The sequence below is a fragment of the Pundamilia nyererei genome, unplaced genomic scaffold (genome assembly GCF_000239375.1).
Source record: "Pundamilia nyererei isolate P.nyererei 1_Seehausen unplaced genomic scaffold, PunNye1.0 scaffold00217, whole genome shotgun sequence".
In the NCBI taxonomy this organism is placed as follows: Eukaryota; Metazoa; Chordata; class Actinopteri; order Cichliformes; family Cichlidae; genus Pundamilia; species Pundamilia nyererei.
Genome location: NW_005187618.1, coordinates 438,886 through 459,167, shown reverse-complemented (window position 1 = coordinate 459,167; position 20,282 = coordinate 438,886). Strand labels below are relative to the sequence as shown.

Below are 20,282 nucleotides of genomic sequence, written 5' to 3'. Positions count from 1 at the left end.
ACTGTTGCACTGTAGAGTCCTGCATTTTGGGTCCTCCTTTCCCCACATCCCCACGGTCTGCCAGCGAGACCGTGACACAGTGCCCTGAAACCCCGCAGGCAGTGAAAGACTGTCAAAAATCATCTCTTCTTTTTTCTTTAGAGATTAAATAAACATCTTACTATCCCATAAACCAAACCAACATTCTTGTGCTACGTGACAGTTCGAGCTAAGGGGAGGGAGTTCAGTCTGGCTGGAAGGAGAGCATGTTGCTTAACTAAACAGACTGCTCTTATACATGGCCAAGAATAACCTAGACATCAAATAATGATAAAGGACGGTTTCCTCAATTAGTACTTGCCTCCAAGGAAGGGCAGATGCCGCCAGAGTGAAAGCTACAAATCACTGTTCTGCCTATACTCCATTTACTCCTAAAGATAACCACATTAATCACTCTGCTCCGAGGCACTGATGTCTCAGCTTCAGAGGACATAAAACTGCATAAAGCCTGAAATCATGAAACAAGATAATGACTGGAAATGTGGCGATGGTGACCTTGTCTGGGTGTAGTGGATACACAGTACATGACTGGTTTGTGGTTATGCAAAAAAACTAATTGGGATTCATATGAGCGAGTAAATAGAGGCTAAACTAAACTTTTAGACAAGACACGGAGGCACTGAGAAAGATCACTATGAACACAAGAGGAGATTTTTAACATGTGTGTCTTGTGTTGTTCCTCTCAGGGGAAAAAGACCTTTCATGACGTTTTGCTTGTGCAAGAGAAAAAGCACACAGATGGAACTGTCATTAGTTGGATAAGCTGTACAGGAAACATGATTCACAGAGGCTATACTTTGAGGTTTTCCACTGCATTTTTTTGTATTTATTACTATAACATTTCTTGACTAAAAATGCTAATAACATTGCTATACTCTGGGCTTGTAATCTTAAGAAGGAAGTCATTTTTCTTACCATTTGCTATTCCCTTAGCAGCTTTCATGTGACATAGCAAAGGAATGATACAGGCAACAAGGGTTTGGTGGAGTCTTATAATAAAGCACTGGCATCACATTAAAGCGATTCTGTCAAAAACTAAAACGATGAAATTTTACATTTTGAATCAGTTGAGTTGGTGAATGCAAATTTATTCTTACAATTACCCCTCACATTCAACTCTGTAAAATACATTGCCTAATGCCTAATATTACGCTAGCGCAGGGGTCAGCAACTTAGAAATTTATCCTCAGCAGCAGAGGTGACTCTTGGTCTTCCTTTCCTGGGGCGGTCCTCATGTGAGCCAGTTTCGCCGTAGCACTTGATGGTTTTTGCGACTGCACTTGGGGACACAGCGACCTAGCTAGCTCCTAACTTCAAATTCCATGGAACCGCGTACGTTTCCATGGTTTCTGGATGCTACCACTGAATTTGACACCTGAGACAACAGCTTAACTGATCACTTTATTGGCATTTGAACAATCTGAATTGCTTTTAACTCTCAAGGACACCTTAGTGCATGTTTGTACTGGAGTATTTGCACCAGTAAATACGCAGATTTTCTGTTTTCCTTGGAAATATATGGTAGGTCACAGATCACAGTTAGGTCCTAAATAAAGTTACATCAATCTAATTCTCATTAGACTAATCTAAAAGCACAGCCAAGACTGGTAAGAGTATACACCAACATGTTTATGCCTCAGAAAATTATGGGAACCAGATGAAAATATTTTGCACTGATGAAATTGCACACGAGTCAGCTTTCAGACATAGACTAAAACAAGCTGCCATGAATTATGGGTACTGAAGTGGTTCATTGCCAGTCTGTCTAGGGATGACAGTTGGAGAGAAAGACATGAATCAAATCAGATGAGCCTCCACTACTCCCTGTTACAGGTTTAATTAAAACAAATTAACCAATTCAAGAAACACTGTCAACCTTTAATAATCCTCCAGGTCACCCGTGACCTGTTTAGGGATAGGGTTAGCTTTACTTCTACCCCTTCAAGTGGAATTTTCCCTCATTTGGCATCCCCAAATGGAGAACTATAAGCCTAAATGTATTTGACACTATTGATTTAAAAGTTAAGCCTTCTATGTGTCTAACGACTAACCCTGACAACCCTAGATGGCTCACTGGCAACCACCTAGAGGATTTTCAGTGTTGTTTTTCTTTTAATATTACAAATGCTGTGTTTTGGATAAGTATTAGGCTATAATTCTCACATATGACATCTGAAAGGTAAGAGGGAGATCATCTATCAACTGTTAAAATAACAAATAGCCTATCAAATTGAATAAATTCTTTCCAATCTCCTTCCTCCCAGTAGCATAACATTTCAAAATTGAGAATTTGTGACATTGTTCCAGTTTTTTTGCAAACAGTTTCTGAAATGGAAACCTTGGAGTGCAGGCTCCATATAGTTACACTTTTTTGGTTTATTCTGTTAAAGGGAGGGCATTGTCAGACACCTCATCAGTTCCAACAAATCGACATCTGCTATACAGTCACTTCTTGTCTTTATTGTGAGGTATAAAGACATGAGCCACTTTAACAAGGACAAAAATTGTACCGGCCAGATGACTGGACTGAAAGACATTCAAAAGGGTAAAATGGCTTTGTGAGATAGTTCTGGTAAGCAGTAGTGAGTACAGACGAGGTGAAAACTAGAAGAAGCGTGCTTGTGGATGTGCTGCCACATACCATACCTAACATGCTTGTGGTCTTTCAACCAACAGGGTTTAGTCGTGGTTTGGCTCATAAGAAATATAACCACCATTTATTTAGTTACATTATTTTATACAGAGTCATGTGTGAGTACAAAATACAACACAATTTTTGTTACTACATAGTTTCACTTCAGCCCAAAGTGAAGTACAGATTGTTTTTGAAAGGAACAATAAGGTGCATAGAGAGTAGAAACATATGGCTCCAATAAAGGCCTTTAGCAACTCTGCTCACAGAAATCACTTCACTTCCACCATGAAATACCGAGGCTCTGGGTTCATTGGCAGGGTAGGATTTAGTTGTAACGTCACTTTCTGAGAGTTGTAGAAAACAACCTTTAATTTTAGGCATTACTTTGTTTTCAGAATTATTTTTACAAGTCACTATCTGTGTGATGACATGGAAACATGTTTAATTGATAGCCAGCTTTTATTCAAAATCAGAATTCCACCAGCTGGAATGTTAATAGGAACATTAGAAGTTGGTGTTTTACAGAATCCAGAGAATGTTGCATTGCAGTCTGCAATTCCTCCATTAAAAGAGAACCTTTGTAACCAAACTGGAAACAGATGTTTCACAGTCATGACAACTGAGCTAGACTGGGGCGTAAATTACAAAGACAATGATTGAATGAAAATTAAGCCCTTTTATATAGCTCTAAAATGAAGTGACATTAAAATGTGGAAAATGAAGGCACGTTTGGGAATGATTGCTGGGTACAAGGAGTTGGCTCGGAGGAATCTATTGTCTCATCTTGTGTGAAAGTTCTCAGCACTGGTTTCTGTTTACAGGAAAGCAGATGGTAAAAAATATTTGAGTCTGACATTCCTAATGGAAACTGCCATTTAGACCAATTCGCCAACACCTCTTTGGTCTTGTATCAGTACTACCATTTTAAATTTGTGTTTTTTGATCATTTCCCTGTTGATGCAGGTGCAGCACATTAAATGAACCCAGCCTAAAAACAGCCATTTACACACACAGCTACCACTGAAACAAACAAAGCACAACCTGCTAAAAATAGCCACTGTGGAACTTCAAGAGCAAGCATATAGTCGGAGTTATCCATTTTAATGTAATTCCTGTCAAATAATAGCATATCTAAATAGTATTTTTAATTCTTTGGCTACTAGAGTTAGCCAAAAGACAGGCATTTAGCTAGAATAACCAGTTTGGGGTTTTTTTTGTTGTTGTTGTTTTGTAGCTCAATTTTAAATTTCCTTTTCTTTCATAAATTTAAGATTATTTCTTGAACTTGCTCTCGCAGGTAGCCTTTTTAGACCAGAACAATATTTACCAAAGTCTGTACAAAAAAAAAGCTACATGCTGACATGCGAATTATAGTTAGCATATGAAAGAAAGACGACCACAGCATCGGCCGCCAGTCTGTGGAAAAAGCTTCACTGTTGTTACCATCTACTTTTCTAACAGTCCAGAGTGATGCTAGGATGGAGGGATAAGTTATCAAGAATAAGTTATTAGCTAATGACCTAAACTAGCAAACCAGGTGAGCAAGCTTCATCCATACATCTGTATGTGTGTGTCATAGACAGACACCTCCCAGTTTGTGCTTCTAATATACAAACAAAAATCTAGGATTTCACTCTGCAAGACAACTACACTTATAGTATTATAACTCAAATACAGCTCAGAGGACAAGGCTATTTAAACTTCTATTTAAAGATTTGGCCATACTACGTTTCAAAATGAGGGATTATCCATTGTTTGCTCACTGGCTAAAGATTTGTGGAAGGTATGACTTTTATGACTTTTTGAAACCAAGATGTCAGAAACATTAATCTTGAGGCTTCAAAACAGGACTTTAGAAACCAGTGGATGGCATCTTGATAGGTACTTCCATCTTTATATTGTTTTTGCTTCAAACAACCAATAGAAATGAAGAATCACAGGGAGTAGGCACATACTCTACACGTAAAGACCATGAGCTATGACCAGGACATAGTTCAGACCGAGTGCAGCAGCCAGCACAACACAAATTTTCAGCCATTTTTACTGAACGCAGCAGTCAGTGCAGTACAAACGTCTTTCTAAGTGAAGGGGCCATCAGGCAATTATATCCTACAGCCTCATATGTCAGCAGCAAAGTCTTTTTTGTTGTTGTCTTTTGAGGAATTTGGTGCTTTAGCACAAGAGTATGCAGATTCACTTGCTTTTGGACCCAATCTCAACAAGCCCCTTGAGGAACTGCAGCTCTTGGCACTTCCACACTGAGTCCCTGGTGATTGCCACGTGGCACAGACACAGAACAGAGATTTTGGTTCATCACCTAAACTTTTCTCTGCTCTTTTGTGTGCACAAAATACTACCTACAAAAAGAGAGTTATTCCTTCATAATGTTGCAAGGTGCTTCCTCATACAGGATGGTCTGATTTTGAGCTTTTCTCCTAATAATGTAAGGTCTTTACCTTTACAGTATAAGGTAAAGTGACTGTTGTCGTGAACTGAGGTTATATGGCTATATCCATACTCAGGATGACAAAATGCAGCAATATTGTTAGGACTCATATAAACGAGCTTGCAACTGCTGCGTACATAATGAGGAAATTATGTAAATATGTAAGGTTTTGACACTACTTGATGAAGACAAATAAATAGAATTAATGTCACTGTAACATAATTTCACATTTCTGTGAAAGATTTTGGAAAACTTTGAGACAATATACCCAGCTGTAGAAGGTCACTTCGTAAGTAGTTTCATCATTTTCTGTTTATTGTGTTTGTGTCAAGAACACACAAACACATAAAAATAAAACATAAAAAAAATAAAAACCTGTAAACTCATCCAGTTCATTACCCTGCTATAAAATAGATGCAGAGGACTGCCAAAGTCACAATGTGACATCTAAGTGCTTTCTATCCAACAATCACACTCCAAGTAAAGCATTAAAGCAATTTGGGATTCAGTATCTAGCTCAAGGATACTTTGGCACGCAGACTGAAGCAGCCAGGGTTCGAACCACCAACCCTCCAATTAGAGGATGGCATGCTCCACAGCCACTCTCAACAAAGAGACAATAAAGCCACTGCAATGCTCAAGTGACACAGCTGGAAACTCATAAGAATATGTGTATATCCGACTATCTAACAGTCTGCCTTCTAGTCTGACAGCAAATGTATTTTTCTGATGTGACACATTTTGCACATTATGATAGAGAGGAAGAAAAAGAGCAGTGTTAAAACAGGCAGACTAAATCTGCAGCGCATTAAATGTGAGAAATCTGTGCTGCATATGACGAGGAAAACAGAGAGCAATCAAACACATGCCTTCCATTGCCATCAACAAGTGCCTGGTAAATTAGCTTTGTACTGTCTGAACACAGCAAAAAGACAGATGTCCTTACACGTGAAATCACTTTTTTTTGTGAAAGCAAACTCCCCTGCACGTGAGAGGCCCTGTTTACACCGATCTCAGAGAGAGCGCCTAATTTATAACTCTACAGAGGCTAAACATCCTCCTGAGATCCTCTGTGAGAATGTGATGCCTCAGGGCGAAAACCTTTACGTCACTGCAGAAACATCTACCAGCTGTGTGAGCAAAATAATGAAACGGTCCAAATCATTTTGAGGCTGTGACACAAAGGGCAGCCACGAATTAATCCATAGCACAAACATGCCAAAGGGGTAACAAGGAAGCAATTTATGGCGCTGAACCACGACATGGATGAAGGTTTACAGGGAAGGAAAGTGGGAGATTTGACTTCAAGGGCTCGGAGGAGGAAAAAATGACTAAAGAGAGGAAAATGGGAGCTCAGAACTCTGCTTGTGGTGATTTCATGGGTGCTTGTAATCTTCTTAGTAGAAAGACAGCAGCAGGGAAAGAGTTGAGAGGGCTAAAACTGGTGTGAAAGAAAAACTAGAAATACAGAAAAGAGCTTTGGTTGTATTAATCTCCAAATTCTGAATTCATCCCTGCTTGTTCTAGCATGAGCCCGAGAAGATATGTCAGAAGAACAGAGACTATCTGAGCAAGGTAGCATTTGCCTTAGAGGCATCTTATCATCAAAATCTGTTTCCATCACAGTCGTCACAGAAAACTCCACTATATATGAACTGTACTCATTCATCATTAATGCCTCACTGTCAAAACTGAAAAGTGGAGAAAATCACAATACACAGTGGTGTGGTGATTAGCAATGTTGTCCACACCGCATGAAAGTCCTGGGTTTGACTCTGGTGGGGCGATCGTGGCTCAAGAGTTGGGAGTTCGCCTTGTAATCGGAAGGTTGCCGGTTCGAGCCCTGGCTTGGACAGTCTCGGTCGTTGTGTCCTTGGGCAAGACACTTCACCCGTTGCCTACTGGTGGTGGTCAGAGGGCCCGGTGGCGCCAGTGTCCGGCAGCCTCGCCTCTGTCAGTGCGCCCCAGGGTGGCTGTGGCTACAATGTAGCTTGCCATCACCAGTGTGTGAATGTGTGCGTGAATGGGTGGATGACTGGATATGTAAAGCGCTTTGGGGTCCTTAGGGACTAGTAAAGCGCTATATAAATACAGGCCATTTACCATTTACCATCTAGTACCTTCTAGATTTGAAGGTCCAGAAAGTCCTGGGCTCTCTCTGGGTACTCTTTCCTCTCGCAGTCCTGGTGATTCTAGATTGTCCATAGCTGTAAATGTGAGTGCAAATGCTTGTCAATAGACTGCAGACTGCAATAGACTAGCTGTTCCATAAAAGGCAGATGGGATTGGCTCCAACTCCCGGACAACCTTGAATTCAATAAGCAGAAGGGAATCTTTCACTTATCGGATTTAGATGTATGGATTCTATTTTATTTATTGACATCTCAAGTCAGGAATCGTAGGTCAGAAAATTAAAAAAAGATTGTTAGCATTTTCTATGTTACCTATAGTAATGATATTAAACTTCTAAAATAAGGGGCATAGTAAAGGTCTATTTATGTCCCTACATGGACAGTTTAACTAATTATGTCCCCTAGAACTAACTATACTTGTATCTGCACAAGAAGTCCACTTAGTTGTCCATCCATCAATTCTCTTCTACTTATCTTTATCAGCGTCACGGGGGAGGACCTTGTATTTGCCTCTTAAATATTTTGGTATACAGAGGAGTTCATGGTCGACTCTATGACTGCCAGGTGATCAGTGGATGCAGCTGTAGAAGAAGCCACCACCATGCTTGACAGTTGGCATGAAGTATTTGTGTCGATATACTATGTTTCTCCACACGTACTGCTGTGCATTGTGGTCAAACTTCCAACTTTGCTCCTCGGGAACTTTGCTCTCGAAGTCTTCTCGTTTGCTCAGAGTACCCTTCCAAGCAAACCATACTTGTTCAGTGTTTTTTTCTAATCATACTTACATTACCTTCAACATTAAAAATGCTGACTGGGGACTGTAGAGTCTGAGATGTAGCTCTAGAGTCGTTTGCAATTTGTCTCGTCATTGTACACGCTGACCTTGGGTGACGTTGCTGGGATTATGGCATGCTACACACCAGAAAACTGCTAAAACTGCTTCTTTTATAGAGGTGCTCACACTTGTTAATGATCAATTCATCAAATGTATTTGATTAGCAGGACCTGGCTGTTACTTACAATACTAATCCCTGTGGACGCAGTAAAGGTGTGCTTGGTTTTTCACAGGACGGCAGAGATTCCTGAGAGATTTCTGAGTGCCTCCTGCCCCTTTGTGCAGCAGATCACTTAACACTTCTCCATAAAATCAAACAACTCAGAATATTCCTGTTTCAGTGGCTGATCTTCTCATTTTTTTTACCTGCTGTTTTCCATCCCTCTCTGAATGCTGACATGAAAAAAATAGGCTGACAAATCTGACTGCATCACTGTTATTCTAACTTGAATAAATGAAGCAGCCCTCAATGGTCAACACCAAGAATCACATTTCATAAATCCTGAAACTCACTGATGTTGAAACTGGTTTTAAATGGAATGAAATGCATTTGCAGGTCAGGCCTCAAAAAGCCTCTGCAGTCACATCTGCATAAACTGAAGTGCAGCAGGCTTCCTCAAAGCCAGAGAGGAATACATAAACACGAGGGAGATGCCACTGTAAATATTTCTGGAGATGCAGACTGAGCACAGGCTGTGCCTCTGTGTTGTTTACTGTCCAGCTGTCTGAAACACAATGCTAAATATATGTTTGCTGTAATCCATCTATACCTCAGAGAACAAATTTGTGGAATGAGATGCGTTTTTCCGCTATTCTTAAAAAAGTCACAATGAAAACAACACTTTTTTTTCTATGAGAAGATAAAAAAGAAAGGAAAAAAAAAACAGACACACACACACACACAACAATCTGCGCAGGGATTGCAAAGTTCACCAAAATGTGCATGCAAGGATTCACATTTCATCTCCACGTTTGCTTAATGGCATGTGGTAACTTTTACAGAAAGGTAGGCAGAGTCTATGGCCCTCCCAGAGCTCCATAAAATAAACAAATAAACAAATAAAAATTAAGTAAAATTAAATTAAATGTAAATAAATTTTCCTTTAGTTTTAAATAACACAAAATGGACCAGATTAAAATGTCCCGCCCTGTCACCCTTATATCGATTGAGGATGTTTCAGTTTGAACTGGTTTTAAACACTTTATATTCTGTTTAATCTACAATAAAGTATCATATTCTATAAAATTATGGGTTTCTAGTGGCTGAGGACCAGACCAGCTTTTAATCTGCTCCAGAAGTCCTATATCTTTATTTAAAATGCTTAATAAACATATTTTTAAGCTTGTATTAGCAAAGCAGCTCCTTAAACTTTGTACATTGGTCAACCGAACTGATTAACCAAGACGTTAATCTGAAAGTGTTAGTGGAGCCTGTACTTAGTCAAATTATCTGTTTTATTAAAATAAAAAAAAGACACGGCAGGGTTCCATCTCCCCATCATTAAAGATTTCATTGCTAGCATGCTAAACAAGTTATTAACAGTTATTAAAAGCAAGAGAAAGCACTCTTATAGTGATAAATGAGACAGCTTGTTTACTTTCTAAATAAAGCTAGCTCTGTTTTCATACTAGGTGCAGCTCATAACTGATATCAGTAGAGTAAAAGTGGGGCCAGCAGCAGCTTGTCTAGCACGCTAGTCTCCCATCAAAGATCAGAGGTTTATCTGCAGTGTGCTTCCCCAAACAACCGATTGCTCTGCTTGACAAGCTTCAGACATTGTTAATTGGAAATGGACACACCCATGACAGTGTTTACCCCATATGGATTTCATTATAAAGCTAAATTAATTCTGCTTCCAGAGACAACAGGCAACTGCAGCCACAAGATGGCAGTGATGTAAAGGATGGATGCAAGCAGGAAAGCTTTATGAGAGAGCTCTGTTTGAGATAAAACAAGAAAAAACACTTTACTTTAGTATGTTTTAATTGATATCTATTTTTCGATTTCACTAGACAAGTACTGCTTGCTTTGCTTGCCCTGACGTAATGCCACTGACTTAGCTTGCTATCTTGGTATACACGGCTAGAGACATTGCAATAAACTTACTATCACTCGAAAAGGCAGCTGTGCTCCTACATCCTGCCCACATCCCCACATCCCCAGCGACATGCCGTCATAGCTGCCATTCAACACTAGAATGCCCCTACACTGGTGAGTCACCAGATAATAAAGCTGGGCCCTGGCTGTGTGGCAGAGTGGGGCTCCCAGCTGGCTGTGTTTTACACGCTGAGGCCCATGTGATTCCTCTTAGTGAGTGGAAAAGCTGAGTCTGATTTTTTTTTTTTTTTTTTTAATGTGACTTGAGACATGTAGAGCTCTACAGCTGGGCTCTCTGAACAATCACAACCTTGATATTTAGTCTTGTAAACTTAAGGCAGTCGTTTAGATGGATCTGCTCCTGTAATGCAACTTTACAAATTAAAGTGTTTTTACAGTGAGCATGATCACATATGTGATTAAAAAAGCATTTTCTGCCTCTAGAGGGAGCTACGTAAAGTCTGATAAAAGTTCTAAAGCTATTGCACTTAAGTCAGAATCCGCTGGAGCAGAATTTGAAAAAACACGAAGTTATTTGAGGTCTGAAAAAAATGTGTTGTGAAGTTCAAGTAAGCTTAGCAGATCTCTGAAGCCTGAAGAAAGCTGAATATTCTTCTGCCTAAAGCTTTGTTGCTTTTTTTTTTTCCAGTGGTCGTTCACAGTATTGAAAGCTCGTTCCACAAATACCACTAGATAAAAGAGACTTTTTGGTCCATATTAACATGATACTATCACACAGTTGCTGATTTAACGACCACACATCCATGATATAAATCTTGAGTTCTACCAAATCCCAAAGGTGCTCTACTGGATTGACATTTGGTATTTGGTGCCTGTGGCCATTTGAGAACAATGAACCCATTGTCATTTTCAAGAAGCATGCTTGAGAGGATTTGAGCTTCACAACATGGTGCATTATCATGGTGGAAGTAGCCTTCAGAAGAGGGTACACGTAGTCATAAAGGAATGGACGTGGTCACCAACAATACTCAGGTAGGCTGTGGTGTTTAAATGATGCTTTGTTGGTACTAAGGAGTCCAAAGTGTGCCAGTGATTTCCGTTGCTATAGCACATGTGCATTCAGAGATGCTCTTCTGCATACCACGGTTGTAATGACTAGTTATTGGAGTCAGTGTTGACTTCTTATCAGCTTGAAGCAGTCAGGCGTCTAACCTTACATTAACAAGGCATTTTCACTGCCATTCACTGGATATTTTCTCTGGATATTTTTGGGGCTCTCTGGTCGTGTGGAAAAATCCCAGTAGATCAGCAACTTCTGGAATACTTAGACATGCCACGTTCAGAGTCCATTAAATCACCTTTTTTCCTTACTTTGCTGCTCAGTTTGAACTTCAGAAGTTTGCCCTGACCATGTCTACATGCCTAAATACATTGAGTTGCTGCCATGTGATTGGCCTATTAGACATCAGCATTAACAACAATTTAACAGGTGTACTATCTAATAATGTAATAATGGGGCTGGTGAGTGTAATTTGCCAAAAAACATTGCCACACCTCTGTTTGACATAACAACAGTCATAGTAACTTTAACAAAGTCTGTAGTGAGAAGGAGCACATATGACAAGCTCACAGACTCAGAAAGTATTTTTTTTTATCAACACCACTAAATCCTTCTATTTGTTTTTGGAAAGAAACAAGGAAAACTCAACTGAACAGGTCAGTAAGACAGAAGCAGAGTTAGTTCTGGTTTGCAGTTTGCTCATAACAGTGGAATGCACTGTTATGAGGCCTGCACGGTGAGCAGAAAGATAACATTCTGCTTGTGGAGGCAATTAGCTCTGAGCCCATTAGCAGGCCCAAAAGCAATGCTCAGCTGGGCTTTTAAAGGTTCCAGTCAAACTGCTATGAAAGTTTTAAGTCTGACACCTAACAAATACCAGTGAACTTTCCCCAACGCGCTTTCAATGCAGGCTATTCAGAAAGGACTATTAATAGGACAGATAGTGGTTGAGAGCTGCTGGCTTTTAGTCCACAGCAGCTGTTTTTCAACCAAATTAATTTTTTTAGAGGTGAGTTTGACGTACAGCAGCTCCATATGTTATACTGCTAGTGCTATTCTATTATGGAAGAGCTTTATTAATTGGTAAAGCTGTGATATTCTGAAAGAAATAACACAGGAACAAATGTTGGATCCAGTATTTTTTGTACACTTTAAAAAGGCTTCTAAGGCTTAAATGGTGTTCATCACAAGATAACAACAAACACAGCAGATCCTAGCTGACAAACACATGAAATACAAAAGTTGGATAGAACTATTGGGCCTTGTAAGTTTACCTCCACATGGTTGGGCAGAGTGTTGAGAAATTTAAATCCCGGGATCCTCTTGTCGCTGCACACCACTCCCACATCTTCGCTGTGCTTGCAGTCTGAAATGCCGATCCCGTTGGACTGACACTGTGCCAAAGTCTTTTCTTTGCCAGTACAGTGGACATTGTCGAACCAGATGGGTCCTGATGAGACAAAATAGATATTAATCCTTGCTTCTGTGGGAAGGAATTTTATTTTCAAATAACAAATATTTTTTATTATTTGTTATACAGTCTTTAATTACTATAGTAGTACATAACTGAAAAAAGAATGCCAACAAGGTTATATCAATAACATGTTCATCCAGACATGCCATCTATATTGTGATTATATGTTAATCATGTTATATATGTTGAATATATGTTAAATATGTTTCCACGCTGATGAGAAGAAAAGTCCTGCAGTACCTTCTCCTTTCCCATATTTAGAAGATGGCAACCATGAGACAGCTTCCACGTAGCCCAGCTCCCTGCACACCACCTGGGCAGCATGGATGTTGAAGTCATCATCACAGACGGTGCCCCACTGGTTGTTGTAGAAAACCTCTACTCGGCCCTCATTGTGTTTCCTCTTTTGCCCTGCAAGTCGGAGCTGAATCCTGGGCGTGTCTGGATCCAGCTGCGGGGCCGTGTACTCTTCCTGTTCTGGGTATGGGTAGCCTGGGGGGTAGCCGAGGTGCTCATACTGTGCAACTGACAGCTTTAATAGCACCAATAGAACAGCAGTGCGAGCATATAGGTTCTGGATGACCCGCATTTTGGTTGGAGCTAATGAAAAGCCAAAAAGAGAAGAAAAAATTGCAATGATATTTGTAGTCCTTTTACAGTCTGAGAACCACAAAGGTCCACAGTGAAACCTTTTGTGAACCAACTAACAAACAATGATGCTGCACTGCATTATGGGAATTGGGGACTACTAGGGACTAAATGTCAGGCTGTTAATCACAGACCTGCCTCTTCAAACAGCCTCCCTAAACCCGCACTTCAATATTTTTATGCTGAAAGTAGATTAAATAGCTGTGTGACGTTAAAGGGGTCTCTCATTATGACAACCCCAAAAAGAATAATCACAAAACTCTGCACTTCTCTTCAGTACCGTGAAGCCTTTAAACAGGTTTCCACACTTGTTTCTGTTAAGAGATTTACTGTTTGGTTCTACTCTCATAGATTTCATCAGGCCCGTAAGCAGAAGTAAAATATTTAGTTCACGAGGCGGTGGAGACTAAATACAGAGCTAAAAGGTGCGCAAATACTGGACTTATCTCAAAATACAATCTAGTGTTGGTTCAGCTCTGTTGGCAGTTTAAGAAAAGGAAAAAAGGAAAAGGAAAGAAAGTGCATGTCCGCACGTTATAAGCTCATGGTACTGTATGTTGACTTTATTTTTTCTCAATCATAATGACATCTGCATTAAAACGTTTAAAAAAAATAAGTGACTAAAACTGACTTCTTTTATTTCTATCTGACTTACTGGACTTATATTGAGTAAAACATTTCTCGTGATCGCCCACTAGTTTTCTGTGAGTGAAGAAAAGCTGGCCTCCAGGGAAAATCCTGTCCTTTTGCTGGAAAAAACATCTGTTAGAAAACATATGATCCATCAACTGTGCAGGCCTTCAACTCTCCTCACTGTAACGTGGCAGCAGTTACACAAGCTAGAATCAACACACATCACACATGAACAGATGGAATGAAGCCCACAGACTTGGCGTCTGCTTTCAATGTGTGAGTCTAAACCGCTGTGATGACAAAAAAAATCGTGGTCAGTGTGCAGGGACACGGTAAAGTTCAGGTAAGGCGAGACACATAAGAACACAGCAGGCTCCCCCCAGCTGATCATTTGCCCACTTCTTCTTCTATTTCAACCTCCAGAAACAAGCCTTAGCTGTTTATTTCTGAGTGAAGCTGCAGGCACTCTGCGGCTTCTAATCAAACGGACCAATAGATCCGAAATTTTCTTGCTCGCTTTTGTTAAAACAAAATGTCAAGAACTTCAGTGAAGTGGACACCCTGATATCTGAAACCTTTTTTTTAACCTCTTCTGCAGATAGGTGTATGAGTCTAGTCTGCTGTTAGAGGAGAACTGTGCATTGGCTGCAAAGGTCAAAATGTCAGTTTATAAGAATGTCAGCCAGTCTTCTCATGCTCTTTGCTAAACCGCTGAGGAGTGCTTCCCTGCAAGTAGACACTCGGGAACTCAGCAGTGGATTTTTAGCATGAATTTTTCTTCAAAGTAACATGTACGACACATATGTTCACTCCAATTTTAGATGCATCTTCATCACCAGGAAGGAGTCTTGTAAAGTTTTTAGAGGCTGTGGTGACAACTTGAATTCCGGAAAACTAACTCACTTTTTACCTATATTACATAAAGTTCCAATGTGATGCTCAAAGTCACACAATAGTAATGGCTTCAGTAATAATATTTCAGTACTTTGAGACCTCGAAAACGACTCTTAATTCACTGAATTTAGGGCGTAAAGAAAACTTTCAATGCAAGCTTCCTGTCTCAGTAACAATGGCTAGTTACATTCTTGAAGTGAGCTGCAAGCTCTGGCTGAACTTACTTTTCTTCTCTCCGTTGAAGACCGTCCCTCCTGAAGTTGCAGCAACAGGCAACAGCACGGTGCGTAAAAACCAAGCCTGAAGTCAGCTGTTTTTCTTCTGCTGCCGCTGCTGCTGCAGCTCTCTAACTTTCACTCCCTCCAATGCAAAAATGAGCGGGCCTCAATAGCGGTACCGCCCACTGACGCCCACCTTTACCATGAGATCAGCAAAGATGGACCGGGACGTGAAAAACTGCACATCCGACTAGCACTGACAGAGAGCTCACAGTGGATGAGAGCGTGTGGAAAGCTGTTTTCAATTATGGTGGAGGGGGGGAGCATGAAAGAAAGCATAAAGTGGCTGCACAGCTCAGTGTACAGTGTAGAGACGTGTCTGTGTGGGGGTAGGCGTTGCTTGCATGGGACAACACATCACAATAACTGAAATTTAAAAATATATTTAAAAAAACAGCTTTCATGTTTGACATCAATCAAGCAAAGGACAAATCTACTGTATTTTATTTGAATCATATTTTTCCAGCTTAAAGTATTCTATACTCAGGAGGTTAGGACCTCCAGGACCTTCTGCTTCTGGCTGCTTCCCAATCCACTGCAGGCAGTCAGTCCACCTGGTGGGCAAGACTGGAGGATGAGGCCTCAGAGTATAAATGAACATACTTCTCAGAACACACTTCTATATTGTGAATACTTTCTGATTGCTCCTGGGATGTTTTATAATAAGTTGGATGCTGGATGTCTGATTTCCATGAGCTACAAGCCATAATCACCAAACTGAAACAAAAATAGATATTATACCAGTTACTCTGGGACAGCTGGAGAGGCCTTTAACCCATCAGGATGACAAGAATTTGATTCTTCTTGCAAAGAGTAAGAGGATGCAAGATTTCCGATTTCCTGGAGGATGAATGAACTGATACCACTGAACGTAGGCCACCCGCACCTGACCTAATACAGTAGAACGCCGCTGTCAGGTGTCAGCGTGCACACAAACACACTACTGAGTAGCATTTTGAGTTGCTGAAAGTTTGGTAAAATGAAAGTTTGGTAAAATGGACTATCCTGCTACATCATTTTCTGATTTTCTTTGAATTCAGTCCTCTGTGGATTGATCATTTTAAATCCAATTAAAAATGTTTGTTTCATTCCTAACACATTACCCAGTCTACATTAGCACAGATCACGTTTTGTCTGTAGCTACCTTTTATGGGGTGGCTGCAGCTCAGGAGGTAGAGCAGGTCACCTACTTATCGGAAGGTTGGTGGTTCGATCCCTGGCTCCTCCAGTCTGCATGTCAAGTATCCTTGGGCAAGATACTAACCCCAAGTTGCTCTCTGATACATCCATCAGGGTGTGAATGTAGTTAGAAAGGACCAAGTATAGAGAAAGTGAATGTGGCATGTTGTATAGAGTGCTTTGAGTACTCTGGGATTGTAGAAAAGCACTCTATAAGAATAAGACCATTTACTTTTTCAAAGAGTTTGTTTGTCCAAATATGTCATCAAAGGCAACACATTCATTTTCACACGAATATACTTTGTCACATGTAGAACACACAAAATAAATGAAACATTATGTTTCTTCCTTTTTGTCACACAGTGGGCTTGCAAGTAGACCACAGATTAGAGCTTGTGTGCTACAGCCAACCAATCACACTGTACTGTGCTCCTCTCCCTGGTACTCTCTCTTGTTCTGTTCTGCTGAGCATAACATTGGTAGACATGAAAGTGTTAGTCCTAAAGAAGAACCTGATCACCGTCTGTTTCCAGGATTCTTTTCACACAACATAAACCAGAGTGCTCATTAGTGACTCTGCAGTGCTGCTTTGACAGCAAACAGAGGGAAAAAACCTCTATGTGAAATGTCCTGAAGTCTCTTAACTCATAAGACTTCTTTCAGATGAAAGACAAGGGACTCTAAGCTTTGTCTTACTCGTGTGACATGTCTAGCACTTGCCATGCCTTTGATAATTCAGGTTTCCTGCCATTTGTAGCTTTCAGTGTAAGACGTGTCACTTGATGATCATGTGTTCCACTGCTTTCACTCTCAGCCGCTGATGCATTAGAGTAGACTGGCACATCAGGCAGTAACTGATCCTGATCAGCGTGACATGAACTGCATTTCCTCTTCTTTCGTTTTTGTGTTTGTGAGTTGTCATGGAGCTCGTGATAATCCTTGCCTGTCACAAATTTTGTCAAGGTGAACATATGATATCTGATGACCAGCAATTAATTTTTGCTCTCTGTCGGGGACGTGAGCCTGAGACCTGGACATCACACAGCATTTATGCAATCTATATGAGTCCAAGGGTAACATCCTGGCCTTTCTATTGATTCAACGATTGTTAGGGATGGGCAAGCAGAGCACACAACCTTTCTTTTTGATTGCAGCTTCTACATTTTATGACCACAAGAGCAGTTAAGTGATACTTTTTTGCAGCTGTTTTGATTCTATTGCTAGAACTGTCTTTATCAACTCAGTTTTAACCAAACTGAAATTGAGCTGAAATATTTCATTTACGTTGTATCAAACATGAGAATAGGAGAGTCATCCCCACAGCCACTAAACAGGGGGTCGTCTGATTACATCACACAGAAAACAGGCAACCAGATTTAGACTGCACGAACCAGAGGGCAGGGTTTCATTTCTGAATTCATGCTGTGAACATCTTTGCTCTCAGCATGACTCTAATAACCTAGGCTCCAAATCTATTGTTTGCTAGGTATAGAAAATTTAATAAGTGGAGACAGATTCTTGAAGATTAGGCATTCTATCAAGGTAACAAATCATCTTGATGTCGCTGATAAGGAGGAAAAGGATGAAGCCCTCTGGAAAAGTGAGTACTGTCGTAAACAGAATACAACCAGGCTACCTCAGGCTGCCGAGAGCATGGGAGTCCCTTCAACAGCCTTTCTGGCAGTTGAGAAACCAAATTCCACATCTTGAGAGCATTAGATTACACAATACTTCTTATCCATAATGGACTTTGGTGTCATTTTGCCCCTGCTCAGGCTTCCCTGGCCTGTCACCTTCCTGCTGTCTGGCCCTTCTCCACATAGTGGTAGCATTAAGTGTGACTTGCTAATGTCATGTGGGGTGTGACCTAATGACCCAGGTTTAGGCAAGTGTTAGGTGTGTAGACTGGAGTTTTTTTTTTTAAACGCCTAAAAAGTTATTTGTTAAAATGTTTTCAACTTGTCACATACAATGCTAGGTCAGGACACACAGGCATTACATTTGGTAAATGGCCTGTATTTGTATAGCGCTTTTACTAGTCCCCCCTAGGGACCCCAAAGCGCTTTACACACCCAGTCATCCACCCATTCACACACACATTCACACACTGGTGGAGGCAAGCTAAAGTTGTAGCCACAGCTGCCCTGGGGCAGACTGACAGAAGCAAGGCTGCCATATCGTGCCATCGGCCCTTCTGGCCAACACCAGGAGGCGGTAGGTGAAGTGTCTTGCCCAAGGACACAACGACCGAGATTGTCCGAGCCGGGGCTCCGATTACAAGGTGAACTCCTAACTCTTGAGCCACGATTGCCACATTTCTAGCCCTTTAGCATTGTTTTTAACATCCAGGGTAGACTTCAGTAATGTCAATGTCTGAAATTTTACCATGAGACTGTGGGTAAACATGCTGGTCTCTGTGGCTGGATGCAAAATCAAAGTATCAAACAAATGGTGGGAGACTGTGACAAAATGAAGACATTTGCCTTGTAACGTGACTTCGTGGAAGGGCGTGAGAGTCTCTGTTCTCTTCTGGTTGCTAATCTTATGATTGTGCCACCTCACCTAAATCCTTCTGTTATGTAGGCAGTTAAAGCAACTTCCTTTGGGTTTCTCTCTACTTCTGTAAATACAGAATACCTTTGATGAGCAAAGAAGAACTGGGAAAGCAAACTCTGGCCCTCGTTTGTGTTTACGCTCTGTTAACTTGTATGTTGGCTTTGGACCACATTGCATTGTACTCTATAATTTATGGGAACAATAGCATACAGCGAGTCTGAACAACGATATAAGCTCTATCTCTGCTTTAGTGTTTGCATGGGAGTAAACACACACACACACACACACACACACACACACACACACACACACGATAAACCTTGTGGAACCTTAATGTTAAACCAAAAGTGTGAACTAAATCAAAAACAGTTTCTGTAGAAACCACAGGGTATGAGAGACAGACAGATTGTTTACCTTCATTATGGTTTTGGGGAAGACTGTAGCAGTTTCCATGGTTTCTATTGAAATCCATTAAGCAGATGGCCCCAAATCTGAAGGGAGGCATTTTGTCAGATCCATTCATGTGGACTTTAAATCATTTAGATGTTTTTCTGCAGCTGTTTGTTCCACATATATAAAATAGAACGATGAGGAATGAAAACATGATCTTCAAAATTGCTGAGAGGTTTTGCACCTCACAGCACAAATGAAAATCTAATCTAGAACAAAAGCATGTCGCTACCATTGGCATGAGAGAAAATAAAACACATTTAAATGGGTGATTCTGTTCTTGACATTAGTAAAGCACCATTGAGGGAAGATTCACTTCTAATCTCCACGTATTCATCAGCAAACAAAAAAATTCTTTGGTATCTTTTCCCTACAAAACATACACAACTATCACAAAAACATGAAAAAAGCCATAGAGCAACTAGAAAATCTCACATAGGGTATGCCCTACCCTCATGTGGCTGCATTAGCATGACACTATGGCTGTCACTAAAACTGTTGCTAGAGGACACATGGAGATCATCAAGGTTGTTATCAACATCGTCCAGGAACTATGAATATATGTGATATTTCATGTAAATCCATTCAATAGTTGTAGAAATATTTTAGTCTGAATCAAGGTAACTCAAAAGAATACATGACCTCCAGATTCATAGAACAAACTACCAATTCAATTTTTTTTAATTACATTTTTAGTGCCAATATTGTTTTGCATAACCTTGATGCTTCACACGTGTATAGTAGGTATATAGTACATTAATTACAACCAACTTAATATGAAATAAAACAGGTCAATGGTGGATTCAGGATCCCCATCAGTGCACAACAGCAACTGAATCCAGTCACCAGTTACACTACATTACCACAGCCTTCAATACCCTGAACTAGTGACCGCTTTACTACAGGATGGAAAAGCAGTGGTGAACTACAGAAGCAGTGTAAAAGAGGAAGGTGTCACAGC

The 20,282-nt window shown here is 40.5% G+C and overlaps 1 protein-coding gene across 1 annotated transcript in view; it reads right to left on the bottom strand.

The window, feature by feature from the left end:
* The window catches only part of loxl2b (lysyl oxidase-like 2b), a 48,994-nt gene extending 33,682 nt beyond the window's left edge, over positions 1-15,312 (bottom strand). Inside the window, exons 1-3 of the mRNA XM_005748237.1 lie at positions 15,083-15,312; positions 12,924-13,283; positions 12,484-12,659 (exon numbers count right to left, since the gene is read on the bottom strand). Of these exons, the coding sequence (XP_005748294.1) occupies positions 12,484-12,659; positions 12,924-13,272 (525 nt within the window). The 5' untranslated portion in view covers positions 13,273-13,283; positions 15,083-15,312. The remainder of the gene's footprint in view (positions 1-12,483; positions 12,660-12,923; positions 13,284-15,082) is intronic.
* Positions 15,313-20,282: the final 4,970 nt, after the last annotated feature.